General features: G+C 40.6%; 1 protein-coding gene across 2 annotated transcripts in view; it reads left to right on the forward strand.

The window, feature by feature from the left end:
* The window catches only part of ARMT1 (acidic residue methyltransferase 1), a 160,694-nt gene that overhangs the window by 5,786 nt on the left and 138,468 nt on the right, over window positions 1-16,440 (forward strand). Inside the window, exons 4-5 of one of the 2 annotated variants that reach the window (XM_030809851.1) lie at window positions 5,506-5,671; window positions 9,699-10,794. In XM_030809851.1, coding sequence (XP_030665711.1) covers window positions 5,506-5,671; window positions 9,699-10,466 — 934 coding nt within the window. In that variant the 3' untranslated portion in view covers window positions 10,467-10,794. Of the gene's footprint in view, window positions 1-5,505; window positions 5,672-9,698; window positions 10,795-16,440 lie in introns of those variants that run through there. The other variant, XM_030809852.1, reaches the window with a different exon arrangement.

Raw genomic sequence — 16,440 nt, forward strand, 5'->3', positions numbered from 1 at the left:
ACGCTTGTAATCCCAGCACTTTGGGAAGCTGAGGTGGGCAGATCGCTTGAGGTCAGGAGTTCGAGACCAGCCTGGCCGGCATAACGAAACCCGTCTCTACTAAAAATAAAAAAATTAGCGAGGCATGGTGGCACAGGCCTGTAATCCCAGCTACCCAGGAGGCTGAGGAATAGGAATCGCTTGAACCTGGGAGGCAGAGGTTGCAGTGTGCCAAAATTGCGCCAGTGCACTGCAGCCTGAGCAACAGAGTGAAACTCTGTCTCAATAAAATAGATAAATAAAGCATGAATTAATTAACGATTCTATTAAAGATTTCTAGAATAAAAGAAGTTTTGCTTGTTGAGTAAAAAATGTTAATTTGAAATAGTTATATATATAAATCAGGATGGGACAAAGTAGCATATGTTTTGTTTATTAAAATAGATAATAAACATGTTACAACTTATTTGGTTTAAGGAGTCATGAGAACAGTGAATCATACTATTGTATTACAGTCTTAATCTTTCATCATTTTTTTAAAAAGGCTAGTTTAGAAAAAGATTTTAAAAGTACACATGTTTCAAAGTAACTTTTTATAGGCTTGTTTATATTATTTAATTTTCCCCAGGAAAACATCTGATAGAGAACTAGTTTTTAGACCAGGTGTGGTGGCTCATGCCTGGAATCCCAGCACTTTGGGAGGCTAAGGCAGGTGGATCACTTGAGGTCAGGAATTTGAGACCAGCCTGCTGAATGTGGCGAAACCCTGTCTCTACAAAAAATATGTAATTACCCAGGTGTGGTGGCACATGCCTGTAGTCCCAGCTACTTGGGAGGCTGAGGCAGGAGAATCACTTGAACTTGGGAGGCGGAGGTTGCAGTAGCCGAGATTACACCACCGTACTCCAGCCTGGGCGACAGAGCGAGACTGTTTAAAAAAACCAAAAAACAAAAAACTGTTATTTATAGTGCCAAAGAAAAGTTAATGGGGATTATTGGATTATCCTTAATAAGCATAGGTTCCAAAAATACAGGTTTGTTAAGAGGAATCCTTTGGTATCTGTTCCTAAACATAGCATAGGACAATTTAAAGTGATCTATCAAGTCAGCACTAATTGTAAAATAAAATTATTTTGGGAAACATATGGAACTTTAAAATCTGTTCATTAGCTTGTCTTAATCTTACACACACATATATATATATATTTTTGTTGTTGTTGTTCTTGTTGTTGTTTGTTTGTTTAAGATGGAGTCTCGCTCTGTCGCCCAGGCTGGAGTACAGTGGTGCCATCTTGGTTTACTACAACCTCTGCCTTCCAGGTTCAAGCAGTTCTCCTGCCTCAGCCTCCCGAGTAGCTGGGATTACAGGCACCCCCCACCATGCCTGGCTAACTTTTTTTTGTTTTTGTATTTTTAGTAGAGATGGGGTTTCCTTATGTTGGCCAGGCTGGCCTTGGACTCCTGACCTCAGGTGATCTGCCCACCTCATCCTCCCAAAGTGCTGGGATTACAGGCATGAGCCACCATGCCCAGCCTATATATTTTTTTCATATCACAATTTGTTGTTTTTTCTGATAGATAGGTTTTAGAACTTCTGATCTAAAAGCAAAATACGCTATTAAAACTCTGGTGCAGGCCGGGTGCGGTGGCTCACAGCTGTAATCCCAGCACTTTGGGAGGCCGAGGCAGGCAGATCACAAGGTCAAGAGATTGAGACCATCCTGGCCAACATGCTGAAACCCCGTCTCTACTAAAAATACAAAAATTAGCTGGGCGTGGTGGTGCGCGCCTGTAGTCCCAGCTACTTAGGAGGCTGAGGCAGAAGAATCACTTGAACCCAGGAGGCTGAGGTTGCAGTGAGCCAAGATTGCACCACTGCACTCCAGCCTGGGCGAAAGAGCGAGACTCTGTCTCAAAAACCAAAAAAAAAACTGGGGCACTGCTTGGCACGGAGAAGGCACCCCAGCTGAAGATGTAAGGGGCTGTCAGTAACTAGCAATGTTCTAGTGACTGCGCAACCCAGTGAAATGTAGGCGTTGTTATGGTTTCCATTTTACAGTTGAGGTGACTGAGGTTCAGAGAGATTTCTAACATGCCCAAGGTAACATGACTAGTAGGTGGTGGAACCAGGATTTGAGCCTGGTCTGTGTGAATCAGATTAGTGTCCTTATTCAACCATTCTTCCCAAATAGTAGATTTAGATGCCTGTCAAGGACTGAGAGTAGTCTGAAATTCGGGGTGATGGTTTCATAGTTTTGGAAAATATCTGTGGTATGAGCCAAAGCTGCCAAAGTGTTGAAAGACTGGGTGGCATCTTGAGCGGGGTTGGTGGAGTTTGTGTGTTTAAGGCAAGAGGAATGCTGTTTCTGAGTTTGATTTTAGAGGTTGATCAGATTCAGAGACTAAAAATACCTAGAGCAGATTTTCACAAACCTGGCTGCACATTTATGACCCAGTTGGGGGAAAAGGAAGGTGGCTTCAAAAATGCGTATTTTTAGGCCAGGCACGGTGGCTCATGCCTGTGATCTCAGCACTTTGGGAGGCCGAGGCAGGTGGATCTCCTGAGGTCAGGGGTTTGAGACCAGCCTGGCCAACATGGTGAAATGCTGTCTCAGCTAAAAATACAAAAAATAGTCAGGCGTGGTGATGAGCACCTGTAATCCCAGCTACTCGGGAGGCTGAGGCAGGAGAATCATTTGAACCCAGGAGGTGGAGGTTGCAGTGAGCCGAGGTCGTGCCACATTGTACTCCAGCCTGGGCGACGAGCAAAACTCCGTCTCAAAAAAACCCCACATAATTTTAGATTATTATGTTGGAATAAATACAAATTGCTTAATTTATCTGGGGTGGGGCCTGGGTATCAATTTTTCTTTCGGAAGCTCGGAGTGATGATACCCACTGGTTCAGCGAACAGATTGTTAAATGGGATAGAGGGAACATGCAACTCTTAAGTTCAAGAAACTAGAATGTTGCACAATCACGGATGTAGAACTCTTCCCAAAGTGGTTTCTGTGGCAGATAAAGAGCCATCTTACAGTGGAGCCAGCACTGAAGTAATTCTTAAATGTCTAATTTTTAGGTTCTTCTATGGGGGATCCCTATCCTAGGTCAATGGCAACTCCAAACTGACCAGCTTTTATAAAAGACATGTTTATATTGATTTTACCATTTTACACTGAAACATGCTTCGATAGTCTGCCAGTCTAAATTAAGATTCAAAGTTTTAGCCATATGTGAAATTTAAACATATTAGGTAAATACACTTCAGATATTGAAAGATGAAAGTGTAGAGAAAATACTAGATTTTTAAAAAACTTTTTAATAAAGTGTAATATACATATAGAAAAATGTGCATGCCTTATGTGTTCAAGAACATACTTGCATACCCAGTGCCCAGATCAAGAGACAGAACCTTACAGACCCCAGAAGTCCACTTTGAGTCCCCTTCCAGTCACTGCCATCATTACCTCTCAAGGATAACCATTGTTCTGACCTGTGTTAGTTTTGCCTGTTTTTTAACTTTACTGAAATGAAATGATACAGTGTATAGTTTTGTGTCTGGCTTCTTTCACTCATTTTTTTGTTTGTGAGACTCATCTATATGTTACAATATAATTATATCATTCTCATTGCTTTATAATATTGCGTTATACGAACATATTACAATCTGTTTACTTCGTTGTGATGGATATTTGAGTACTTTTCAGTTTGGAGTTGTTAGGAAGAATGCTGCTATAAACATTCTGACACTTTTTAGCTGAACATATGTATGAATACATCTGTTGGGTATATCCCTAGAAGTGAATCACTGGGTCATAGTGTGTGTACATACACAGCTTTAGTAGATTCTAAAATAGAAAACATTCTAAAATGAGAATTTATATATAGTTATGTGAGTTTACTCTCTTAAATACAAGAAATAAGTCTCATTCTTAATATGAGATGTGACTTTAATGAATTAGAACATGTTTTATTAGAACTTTCTGTAAAGGGCCAGGTAGTAAATCTTTTAGGCATAGGGGCCATGTGGTCTCTCTTGCAGCTGCTGAACCTGCCATTGTAGTGTGAAAGCAGCCTTAAATAATATGTAAGAATGAGCATGGCTGTGTTCTAAAGAAACTTTATTCAGTGGACACTGAAATTTGAATTTCATGTGTCACAAAATACTACTTTTCTTTCACTTTGTTTTCAGCCATTCAAAAATGTAAAAACCACTCTTAGCATGTGAGTCAGACAAAACAGGTGGTGGGCCGGATTGGGTCTGTGCATCCAAATGATTTTTATCCTTTTAAGTCACCTTGAGAGACTGATTGATTTCAGCGGTGCTGCCATTGCCAAAACCATCTTTGAATTATTTGGAACTTCTTTCAGAGCAAGTTTACATGCCTCAAAATGAAAATTAGTTTTCCTGTTTTTTTAATTACTCATTTTCGATTAAAAAAAGTTTTTATCCAATTTGATCACACACCTCATTCTACTGAAATCACTCAGAGTGACTTTTGGCTGTTTCCAAAAATAGATTGACTCCAGAGGATGAAGCTATGTGATCACTGACAGGAGGTTTAATGATGTGCCATAGGTTCTGAAGAAAATTCCAAAAGAGGAATTCCAAAAGTGCTCTGAGCAATGGCAGCGCCCTTGGAATAAGGGTGTAGCTTCCCGAGGTGACTGGCGGAAGGAGGCAGCCATCATTCGGATGTTTAAATACTGGTGTGTTACTTAAAAAAACAAAACAAATCAAGCTGATTACACCAGTGTTAGATTGTTTTTACCCTAACATGAATGACCCATGGAAAAAGTAGTTAATTTGGAAGACCCAATAATCTGAATGTCTTTTATATTCAATTCAGTAAAGATGATTATATTAGTATTTATATCTTCTTAGTTATGATTTTCTTAGGCCAATATAATATGATTTAATCTCTCATTGGAAAACATGAAGGTGTAGCCATGCCGCATACATCACCTTTGGTTAAAGTTGCCCAAAAATACCTAAATATTAGTGATAAAAAATTATCGTTCTTCTAAAACTTACAATAGTATTGTCTGATTTATCTTAAGTACTCATTGTATTTCCATCATACTCTGTGTTTCATTCTGTTAGTGATTGCTGCATTGTATTCAAATATTCTGTTTATATTCTATACATTTGTTACTAGAACTCTGCCACATCGGTGCTTAAAAAGTGTTTGTTGAACTAAAGCAGTTGTCTTGAAATTTATCTTTCTCCTTCTTTTGCCCTGGAATCCCTGCTAGGTAGTTAATTATGAGCATAGTCACTATCACTATTTAATATTTCCAGAAAAATACTTGATTTGGGAACTTTTGACTATTAAAATGAGTTTGAGAGATTTTTGTATAATTTGTTCAGTGTTAAGTTTTTCTAGTTAGTCAATTAGATAAATGTTATATCTAGTTTCTGTTAGCACTAATTATTGAGACTGTATGGTGCTATTTTCTTTGAAGAACTGCAGTTATCCAAATGTACAGACTAAAATGTTTCACTTTGTTTTTCTCCTACTTTAGTCCACCAATCGATTACTTTGATGTATTTAAAGAATCAAAAGAGCAAAATTTCTATGAGTCACAGGAATCTATCATTGCTTTATGTACTCTCCTGCAACAATTGATAAGAACTATTGAAGACCTAGATGAAAAACAGCTGAAAGATGAGTTTTTTAAACTTCTGCAGGTAAATATGATCATTAATCTTCTAAGTATGTTTTATTTAAACAAAATAAACTGCTATACAGTTAACAAAACATGTACATATTTTTCTTTGCTATAATTGATGATTTTTTACCTAATGGTGTTAAGAGATGAAATTCCATTTAATTTCTAGAAATGGGTTTGAAATCTTTTTCTGCTCTCACTGGCTATAATTTTAGTGGCAAAGAAGTTTTCTGACTTCCTAGCTTCTGTCATACTTGAGAGAATACTTCATAGTAATTTGCTTAGCTTTTGTCATGCTTGAAAGAATACTTAATAGTAATTTGGTCTCCCAGCTGACTTGGGTGTGTGTTGGCTCTGTGGCTAATTTGTGTTTGGACCTGAGGCCTGTCACTTAATTTCTCTGGGCCTCAGTTTCCTCCTCTGTTCAATGAGGATAATGTATACTGTGTAATTTGATGTGAGAATTCAACCAGATTCTTGCATGTGAAGTGCTGAGCACAGAGCCTGGGATACAGCCTGCTGTTAGCAACAGTAGGTGATAATACTCGGGTGTTCAGTTGGACCATTAATACAGTTTCATTACATTTCTTTGTTTATCTTGTATTCAGTTTAGTTTTTAATTCATGCAAACATCCTGAATTTACAACACGTTATTAGAATCAGATAGGAAACATGTGGTACATAGCAGTATCCCCAGCCCTTACATTTTCCAGAAAAAGTGAGGAAGACTTTCAAAAAGAAATGTTAGAAAGTGCTATGAAGAAAAATAAAGCAGGAAAAGGGCGTTGGGGATGTTGGGGAAGGGATCAGGGCTGCCAGGGAAGGGTCCATGGAGGCTGAGGCCACAGACCTGAAGGCAGGGAAGGAGTAAGTCAGGTGCGTGTCTGTGGAGTACATGGAGAGGTGAGAAACATTGCAAGGAAACCCTGTAGTTACTGAGAGGTAGCGGGGTGGAAGGGACACAGAACAGCTTGTATTAAATAAATTTTTACTAAAAGTGAAACAGAAGCCATCAGAGGGTTTTGAACAGAGAGGTAATGCTATTTGACTATTTCAAGGAATGTTTCTGAGAATAGACTGCAGGGGCCGAAGGTGGAAATGGGGAGAGCTGGTCTGAAAATAACTTGGGGAGGGAGGTTGGGGCCAAGTTGGTAGCGTAAGAGTTAGTGACATCACCAGAGCCTGGGTGTTCTTTGAACATAGAAGCTACAGAACTTGCTGACAGATTATACGTGGTGACAAAGCCCTGGTGAGACTTCAAGGGCAAGCAAAGTCACAAATAAAGGCATATTTTGAGTTCAAAACAAAAATTGTCAGGACATTGTTTTTTTTTTGAGACAGTCTTGCTCTGTCACCCAGGTTGGAGTGCAGTGGTGCGATCTCAGCTCACTGCAACCTCCGTCTCCCGGGTTTAAGCAATTATCCTGCCTCAGCCTCCTGAGTAGCTGGGATTACAGGCGTATACCACCATACCTGGCTAATTTTTGTATTTTTAGTAGAGACCGGGTTTCGCCATGTTGGCCAGGCTGGTCTTGAACTCCTGACCTCAGGTGATCCGCCCGCCTTGGCCTCCCAAAGTGCTGGGGTTATAGGCATGAGCCACCTTGCCTGGCCCAGGACATTGTTAACTAATAAACCTTGTTTTTTTGTTTTTTCCTCTTAACTCTGCCTTATGCTTAGCCTTGGAATTAAAAAAAAAAAAAAGACTGGTGTGCTAGTTCTTGACTCCTAGCTAGCCAATTCTTTCAGGGAATCATCTTCTTTGAATGTGTTCTTTGTCCCGTAAGTATAATAAACTGTGAAGAAGAATGAGCATGCATCTATTTTCTGTCATCTGATTTAGCTAACAACTTCTTCACACTGTCACTGTGCTCCCAAGTGAAGGGGGCCAGAGTTGCCTCTGCTTGGTGTCCGCAGTGAGCAACAGGTTAACATCTCAAGGGAAGCTTGAAAACATTCTAGTTTGCAGGGAATGTTGATCTCTTTCAAAAGTCATAGCACTCTCCCACTGTCCACACGCACATTTCTGGAGCCACTATGTCAAATGCCATTCTAGGTGCTGGGCATGTAGTGGTAAAACAAAAACAGGCTGATCCTCCCTATCAAAACTTGTAATCTTGAGGGAATATAGACAATCAAGTAATTGCACAAAGAACTATGTCATTACAAACTGGAAGATGGTGTGAAGGGAAAGTGCAGGAGGCTAGCACAGAACCTGCTCTCAGTCGCTGAAGGCCAGCGTGGACACCATTGTATGGATTTCTTCAGGAAACTCTAGAAAAAGGTGACCTTGGACACTTTAGTTATTATTTAAGCCTTATTTTTTTAAAAACATTTATTCATTTATCTCTTTTTAAAATAATACTGTTTGGCTGGGCATGGTGGCTCACACCTGTAATCCCAGCACTTTGGGAGGCTGAGGTGGGCAGTTCACCTGAGGCCAGGAGTTACTTAGACCAGCCTGGCTAACATGGTAAAACCCCGTTTCTACTAAAAATACAAAAAATTAGCTGGGCGTGGTGGTGGGTGCCTGTAATCCCAGCTACTTGAGAGGCTGAGGCAGGAGAATGCTTGAACCCGGGAGACAGAGGTTGCAGTGAGCCGAGATCATGCCACTGCACTCCAGCCTGGGTGACAGAGCGAGACTCTGTCTCAAAAAATAAATAAAAATAAAAATAAATAATACTATTTCCCTGTAATCCCAGCACTTTGGGAGGCTAAGGCGATCACATCACTTGAGGTCAGGAGTTCGAGACCAGCCTGTCCAACATGGCAAAACCCCGTATCTACTAAAAATATAAAAATTAGCTGAGTATGGTGGCATACACTTGTAATCCCAGCTACTTGGGAGGCTGAGGCAGGAGAACTGCTTGAACCTGGATGGCGGAGGTTGCAGTGAGCCAAGATCGCACCACCGCACTCCAGCCTGGGTGACGGAGACTCTATCTCAAAAAAAAAAAAGCGAAACGAAAACCCTATTGGTGGGAACATGCATTCTCCTTATTTTAAATCACAAATGAGGGCCTGACAAGGTGGCTCATGCTTATAATCTCAGCATTTTGGGAGGCCACGGCAGGAGGATTGCTTGAGGCCAGGAGATGGAAATTAGCCTGGTCAACATAGTGAGACCCCATCTTTATTCAAAAAAAATCACAAATGAGAGTAGAGTCTGTTTTGGCTAGTGTTTATTGAGTACTTCTATATGCCAGGTATTTGGTACATTATTTACATGTATTAGATCAATTCTCACAATAATTCTGTGAGGTAAGTAGTAGTATCTCGTTTTTCAGTTGCAGGACTTGAGCCTTAGAGAGCTTAAGTAATTTGTTGATGATCATAAACTGAAGATGCTGAGTTTGAACCCAGGTCGAGCTGGAAGTCCTAAACGTGTAATTTTATGGCTTAAAAAAAAAATAGGCCTACATACTGTTTTCTACAAAATGTAATTGAGTATTAATTCAATTTAAAGCTGAATAAGATAATTGATTACAATGGGTCTTTAGTTAACATGACCTTGTTTAAAAAGTAGCGTCTTTAGATTTCACCTTGTTCAGTTTTTTAAATTTTACAAATGAGAGAACCAAATCCCAGAGAGGTGTCATGTCCTAAGGTTATGCAGTTAGCGAAAGAAACTGGACAGTTCTGCAGGGGCAAGGAGGAAAAAATAAACTTTTATTTTTTCTCTTGACTCTGGATTATATGGGCAACTTTGAGCCTCTCTTCACGCATCTGATTATGTTCTAATATCTGCAAGCTGCAAAAACTTTTATTCTGAATAAACAATGTGAGTGCTAAAATGATTGAAACCAGTTTTTTTAAGTCCATTACATACTGATGAATTAAAAATTTCAGTTTTATCTTGTTAATACAGCATCATGTGAAATAATGTTTGTGCATTGTTAGAGAAAGTATAGATTTGATGGGCATTTAAAGAGTTTTGTAGATATTTAATAGTTTTTTAGCAATGTCCCCCCACCCTGCTACATAATGGAGTTTTGTTGGCTATTCAGAGGAAGGGTGAATATTTTTTACTTTTTCTTTTTCAGATTTCACTGTGGGGAAATAAGTGTGATCTGTCATTCTCAGGTGGAGAAAGTAGTTCTCAGGATACTGATGTACTAAATTCATTGGAAGACCTAAAACCTTTCATTTTATTGAATGATATGGAACATCTTTGGTCATTGCTTAGCAATTGCAAGAAAACAAGAGAAAAAGCTGCTGTTACTAGAGTGTATATTGTTCTTGATAATTCTGGATTTGAGCTTGTTACAGATTTAGTATTAGCCAACTTCTTGTTGTCCTCTGAACTGGCTACTGAGGTTCATTTTTATGGAAAAACAATTCCATGGTTTGTTTCTGATACTACTATACATGATTTTAATTGGTTAATTGAACAGGTAAAACATAGCAATCATAAGTGGATGTCCAAGTGTGGGGCCGACTGGGAAGAGTATATTAAAATGGGTAAATGGGTTTACCACAATCATATATTTTGGACTCTGCCTCATGAGTATTGTGCAATGCCTCAGGTTGCTCCCGACTTATATGCTGAACTACAGAAGGCACATTTAATTTTATTCAAGGGTGATTTGAATTACAGGAAGTTGACAGGTGACAGAAAATGGGAGTTTTCTGTTCCATTTCATCAGGCTCTGAATGGCTTCCATCCTGCACCCCTCTGTACCATAAGAACATTAAAAGCTGAAATTCAGGTTGGTCTGCAGCCTGGGCAAGGGGAACAGCTCCTGGCCTCTGAGCCCAGCTGGTGGACCACTGGAAAATACGGAATATTTCAGTACGATGGTCCCCTTTGACTTGATTTAGGTGCTCCCAGTTGCATAGAAAGATCTGATGAGCACCTTTTCCCCCAGAAAAGGAGCGCGTGAATTGAGTCGCCTGGCGGCTCTGTACGTGCTCTGGGAAGCTTAACTTCTTGGTGCCCATCTATGTACACTGGATGATTTTTCTTTTGAACATTTTGCCCCACTACACTGTTTTGGGGATAGCTGGGTTAAGCAAGTTAAAGATATTTACATTTATATTGGAATTTTAGCAACTTTTTTTCAGGTTAAATACATAATTTCAAGTGCTTTTAATGAACTTTTTTTTGTCTTTTTTTGAGACGGAGTCTCGCTCTGTCACCCAGGCTGGAGTGCAGTGGCGCAATCTCGGCTCACTGCAAGCTCTGCCTCCCGGGTTCACGCCATTCTCCTGCCTCAGCCTCCCGAGTAGCTGGGACTACAGGCGCCCGCCACCATGCCCGGCTAATTTTTTTATATTTTTAGTAGAGACGGGGTTTCACTGTGGTCTCGATCTCCTGACCTCGTGATCCGCCCGCCTCGGCCTCCCAAAGTGCTGGGATTACAAGCGTGAGCCACCGCGCCCGGCCAATGAACTTATTTTTATCGGCTAGGAAGCAAAAAATAAGTGAGTTCTGCTTTTAGTTAGTTAACCTTGTTCTTTTCTTAAGTAGTACACTGCATGGTATTTAATATTCCAGGAAGCATGGGATTTTATTTTGCTTGATTTTGGGCTCATGAAATAATAGCTCTATGAAAATGCACATCTTAATGACTCTTTGTAAAGAGAGGCATTTCTTACAACTGTGATGTTTGCTTACATAAAAGTTACCTCATAAGTTAATTCTAATTTTTATTCTCCTTGAGTTTTTTTATTTCATTTCAATAGCTTGTTTCATTTGCACGCCTTTGTATTTTGATTGACCTGTAGAATGGATGTTAGGAAACTCAAAATTGAACACAGTGAAACAAATGGTATTTGAAGAAATGTAATATCTTTTATATTCTATTTATGATATCCATAATCAAATGAGATTATTTTACCACATAAATGTTTTAAATAAACAGATTTTTAGTTTGCAGTTTTAGGAAAATGCTTTAGATAGAAAAAGTTCTTAGGCATTGAATTTGGAGTACTACCAACAATGAATGAATTTATTTTTTATATTTTTACACATTTTATTGGTCATTGTCACAGATACTAAATACTAAAAATTTCAGGTCAGTTTGTTTTGAAACTGAAATTGGAAATAAATCTGGAAATGTTTTGTTGCACTAAAATAATAAAAATGAATTGTACTGAAAATCTCATTGGTTTTATTTTCCAGTGGGGAAAAGTCAAGAAAGGAAAATTAAAAATGAGATTTATATAAAAAGAAACATAATATGTATTCTAGATGTTGCCAAAAGCAGTTATTAAATATCATTTATAAAAGGTTATTAGTCTATGCTCTTGCTAAGTATTAAAAAAGATTTTTGCAAAATGTTTATATAAATAGCTGTACATTTTGAATCTACTGTGTTTCTTTATCCACATGTGTGCCTGTTTTAAAGAGTAAGTTTGTAAAATGCTTCCATATTAGAATTATTTGTAGGCATTTGACATAATTTAGAAACACAGTTGTATATTTAGGGTGACTTCATAGCCACCGTGTGAGCTCCAGCACTGGAAATAGTTCAGCACCCCCACTCCCCCATGAAAAAGAGCAAGGAAGCAAACTAGTGCGAGAAAGGTGGCACTGAGGAAGAGGAAGTCAGGTCAAGGTGGAATTTTTTTTAATGCTTAGCAGGAGGAAGGGCCTACCTATGTTTTCACCAGTTGATTTTTAAGTTTTAATGTTAGTTTAGTGTTGTTTTGTTTTTAAGACAGGGTCTCGCCCTATTTCCCTGGCTGGAGTGCAGTGGCGTGATCACAGCTCACTGCAGTCTTGACTTCCCGGACTTAGGTGATCCTCTCACCCCAGCCTCTTCAGTAGCTGGAAATATGGGTGTGTACCACCATGCCCAGCTAATTTTTTTTATTTTGTAGCGATGAGGTCTCACTATGTTGCCCAGAGCTGGTCTCAAACTATTGGCTTCAGCCTCCCAAAGTGCTAGGATTATAGGCAAGGCCACCGTGCCCAGCCTCACCAGTTGATTTTTTTTTTTTTTTTTGAGACGGAGTCTCACTCTGTTGCCAGGCTGGAGTCCAGTGGCGCAATCTCAGCTCACTGCAATCTCCGCCTCCCAGGTTCAAGTGGTTCTTCTGACTCAGCCTCCCGAGTAGCTGGGATTACAGGCATGGGCCACCACCCCAGCTAATTTTTGTAGTTTTAGTAGAGACGGGGTTTCACCATGTTGGCCAGGATGGTCTCAATCTCCTGACCTCGTGATCTGCCCGCCTCGACCTCCCAAAGTGCTGGGATTACAGGCGTGAGCCACCGCACCCTGCCCAGTTGATTTTTTAAAACAGCTTTACTGAAATATAAATACAATTCATCCATTTAAAGGGTACAGTATTTTAGTATATTCACAGGGTTTTTGTTACCGCTGAAACAAACTAGTACCTATTGGTAGTCATTCCCCTTTGCCCCCTCCTTAGCACCTGGCAACCACGAATCTTTCTGTCTATATGAATTTAGATGTTCTGGACATTACATATAAATAGAATCAAAATAGGCGGTCTTTTGTGACTAGCTTATTTTGAAGGTTCATCAGTTGTATGTGTCAGTCAGTCCCAACTCTTCTCTAATTAGGACTCTACAAGTACTTCATCTTTTTTGATGGCTGAATACTTTTTCTTTTTTTAAGAGATGGGGTTTTGCCATGTTGCCCAGCCTGGTCTCCGGCCTCCCAAAGTGCTGGGAGACCTCCCTGGTCTCCTGGCCACCAGTCTTGGCCTCCCAAAGTGCTGGGATTGCAGTTGTGAGCCACTGCGCCCAGCCCAAATATTATTCCATTGTATGGACATACCATGTTTTATTCATTTGTCAGGTGATGGGCATTTGGGTTGTTTCCACTTTTTGACTATTATGAATAATGCTGCTATGACATTCATGTACAAGACTTGTGTATGTTTTCACTTCTTTGGGGTATATACGTAGGGGTGAAAGTGTTCCATCATATGGTAACTGTAATGTTTTGTGTGTCTGTCAAATACTTTCCCTGACATGTTTGCACCATTTCACATTCCTTCCAACAATGCATGACGGCTCCAACTTCTCCACATTTTTGTCAGCACTTGTTACTCTTTTTTTTTTTTTTTGAGACAGAGTCTTGCTCTGTCACCCAGGCTGGAATGCAGTGGCATGATCTCGGCTCACTGCAACCTTGCCTCCTGGGTTCAAGTGATCCTCTTGCCTCAGTTTCCCAAGTAACTGGGATTACAGGCACGCACCACCATGCACCAGTTAATTTTTGTATTTTTTTTATTAGAGACTGGGTTTCACCACGTTGGCCAGGCTGGTCTTGAACTCCTGACCTCAAGTAATCCACCCGCCTCAGTCTCCCAAAGTGCTGGGATTACAGGCGTGAGCCACTGTGCCTGGCCTGTTATTAATAGTATCTGTGTTTTTGATTATAGCTGAACTGTTGGGTGCAAAGTGGGAATCTCATGCTTTTGAATGGCATTTCCCTAATGAATAATGTTGAGCATATTTTCATGTGCTCATTGGCCATTTGTGTATCTTCTTTGGGAAGATGTCTTCAATTCTTTGCCCATTTAAACATTATCTTCTTATGAGTTATAAAATTTAAAAGATATATTCTGGGCTGGGCGCAGTGGCTCACGCCTGTAATCCCAGCACTTTGGGAGGCCAAGGTGGGCAGATCACAAGGTCAAGAGATCGAGACCATGCTGGCCAACATGCTGAAACCCTGTCTCTACTAAAAATACATAAATTAGCTGGGCATGGTGGCGCATGCCTGTAATCCTAGCTACTCGGGAGGCTGAGGCAGGAGAATCACTTGAACCAGGGCAGTAGAGGTCGCAGTGAGCCAAGGTCATGCCACTGCACGTCAGCCTGGTAACAAAGTGAGACTGTCTCAAAAAAAAAAAATAATAATAATAATATATTCTGGCCAGGCGTGGTGGCTCACGTCTGTAATCCCAGCACTTTAGGAGGCCAAGGTGGGCAGATCATGAGGTCAGGAGTTTGAGAACAGCCTGACCAATATGGAGAAACCCCTTCTCTACTAAAAAATACAAAAATTAGCTGGGCATGGTGGCGCATGCCTATAGTCCCAGCTACTCAGGAGGCTGAGGCAAGAGAATCACTGGAACCTGGGAGGCTGAGGCTGCAGTGAGCCAAGATCACGCCACTGCACTCCAGCCTGGGCGATAAGAGCGAGACTCCATCTCAACAACAACAACTATATATATATTTTCTGGATACAGGTGTCTTATTGGACATATGACTTATAAATATTTTCTCCAATTCTGTGTGTTATCAATTTCTTGATGGTATCAGTTTGCAGCACAAACGTTTTAAATTTGGATAAATGCTTTTATTGCAAAACATTGGTGTTGGAGCTGCTTAAAATCCTCTTAAGGGTCTCTAAAGTGAGGGACTGCCAACATTCTCTCAACCCCCCTCAACACTCCCCGCATCCTGCTTCCAACACTCTTGTTTCCACGTGAGCAAATGTGGCCTACACATGTTTAGTATGGGTGCAGAGGAGCTCATCTTTCCGCTGAGGTTCTGCAATGGGGTGTGAATGGGTTTTCCACTGAAGAGCTGAGTAGCCTTCCCAAAATAGCATCTTTAATTGTTTCTCAACTGCTACCACACCTACATATGAAGTAAGTGTAGCTTATAAATTTCATGCAATACATTTTTATCAAGACATAGATCCAGTATTGTAGGTATATTAGGATGAAAATGTAGATGAAGGGCAGGTAAATAATTATGCAGAGAATGGTGTTTTTATTTAACAGCAAGTGGACAAGATTTGTTGTCATGATCCAGCTTTTCTTTCTTTTTTTGAGAAGGAGTCTTGCTCTGTCACCCAGGCTGGAGTGCAGTGGCATGATCTTGGCTCACTGCAACCTCTGCCTCTGGGTTCAAGTGATTCTCCTGCTTCAGCCTCCCCAAATAGCTAGTACTACAGGTGCACTCCACCACGCCCAGCTAATTTTTTTTTTTGTATTTTTAGTAGAAACAGGGTTTCGCCATGTTGGCCAGGCTGGTCTAGAACTCCTGATCTCAGGTGATCTGCCCACCTTGGCCTCCCAAAGTGCTGGGATTACAGCCGTGAGCCACCGCGCCCAGCCATGGTCCAACTTTTCTTACTAATTTGAGGCAGTGTTTGTGTTTGATAAAATGCAGTAATGTTTTCGAAACTTTATAAAGCCAAAATCCGAGTTGCTTATTCTCAAGGTCACGTTTCTATAAAAGAAAACGCACCAGCCACAAAAAGCAACACAGTTTAAACCTTTATTTGCATTTTAAGAAAACCCCAGAGTGGATTGAAAACATAGTTCAAAGTTGTTATTAAAATTTCCTCTCCCAATCATTTTTCTTTTTTTTTTTTTTTTGAGACGGAGTCTCACTCTCTCACCCAGGCTGGAGTGCAGTGGCGCGATCTTGGCTCGCTGCAAGCTCCGCGTCCCGGGTTCACACCATTCTCCTGCCTCAGCCTCTCCGAGTAGCTGGGACTACAGGCGCCCGCCACCACGCCTGGCTAATTTTTTTGTACTTTTAGTACAGACGGGGTTTCACCGTGGTCTCGATCTCCTGACCTCGTGATCCGCCTGCCTCGGCCTCCCAAAGTGCTGGGATTACAAGCGTGAGCCACCGTGCCCGGCCCCAATCATTTTTCTAACACAGTCCTCTCTGCCCAAACTCCCACTAAGCTTTATTCCAGAACATCTACAAAATGTCTTTTTTCCTCTTTTTGTCTCTACCCTCCTTTTTTTTGCTAGATTGGGAGTGGAGAAGACTTTGAACACTTCTATGCATTCATGTCATTACCTAGATAAAGTGCTCATGCCATGTCTGACACTCATGGT

The sequence above is a fragment of the Nomascus leucogenys genome, chromosome 3 (assembly GCF_006542625.1).
Source record: "Nomascus leucogenys isolate Asia chromosome 3, Asia_NLE_v1, whole genome shotgun sequence".
NCBI classification, from domain to species: domain Eukaryota; kingdom Metazoa; phylum Chordata; class Mammalia; order Primates; family Hylobatidae; genus Nomascus; species Nomascus leucogenys.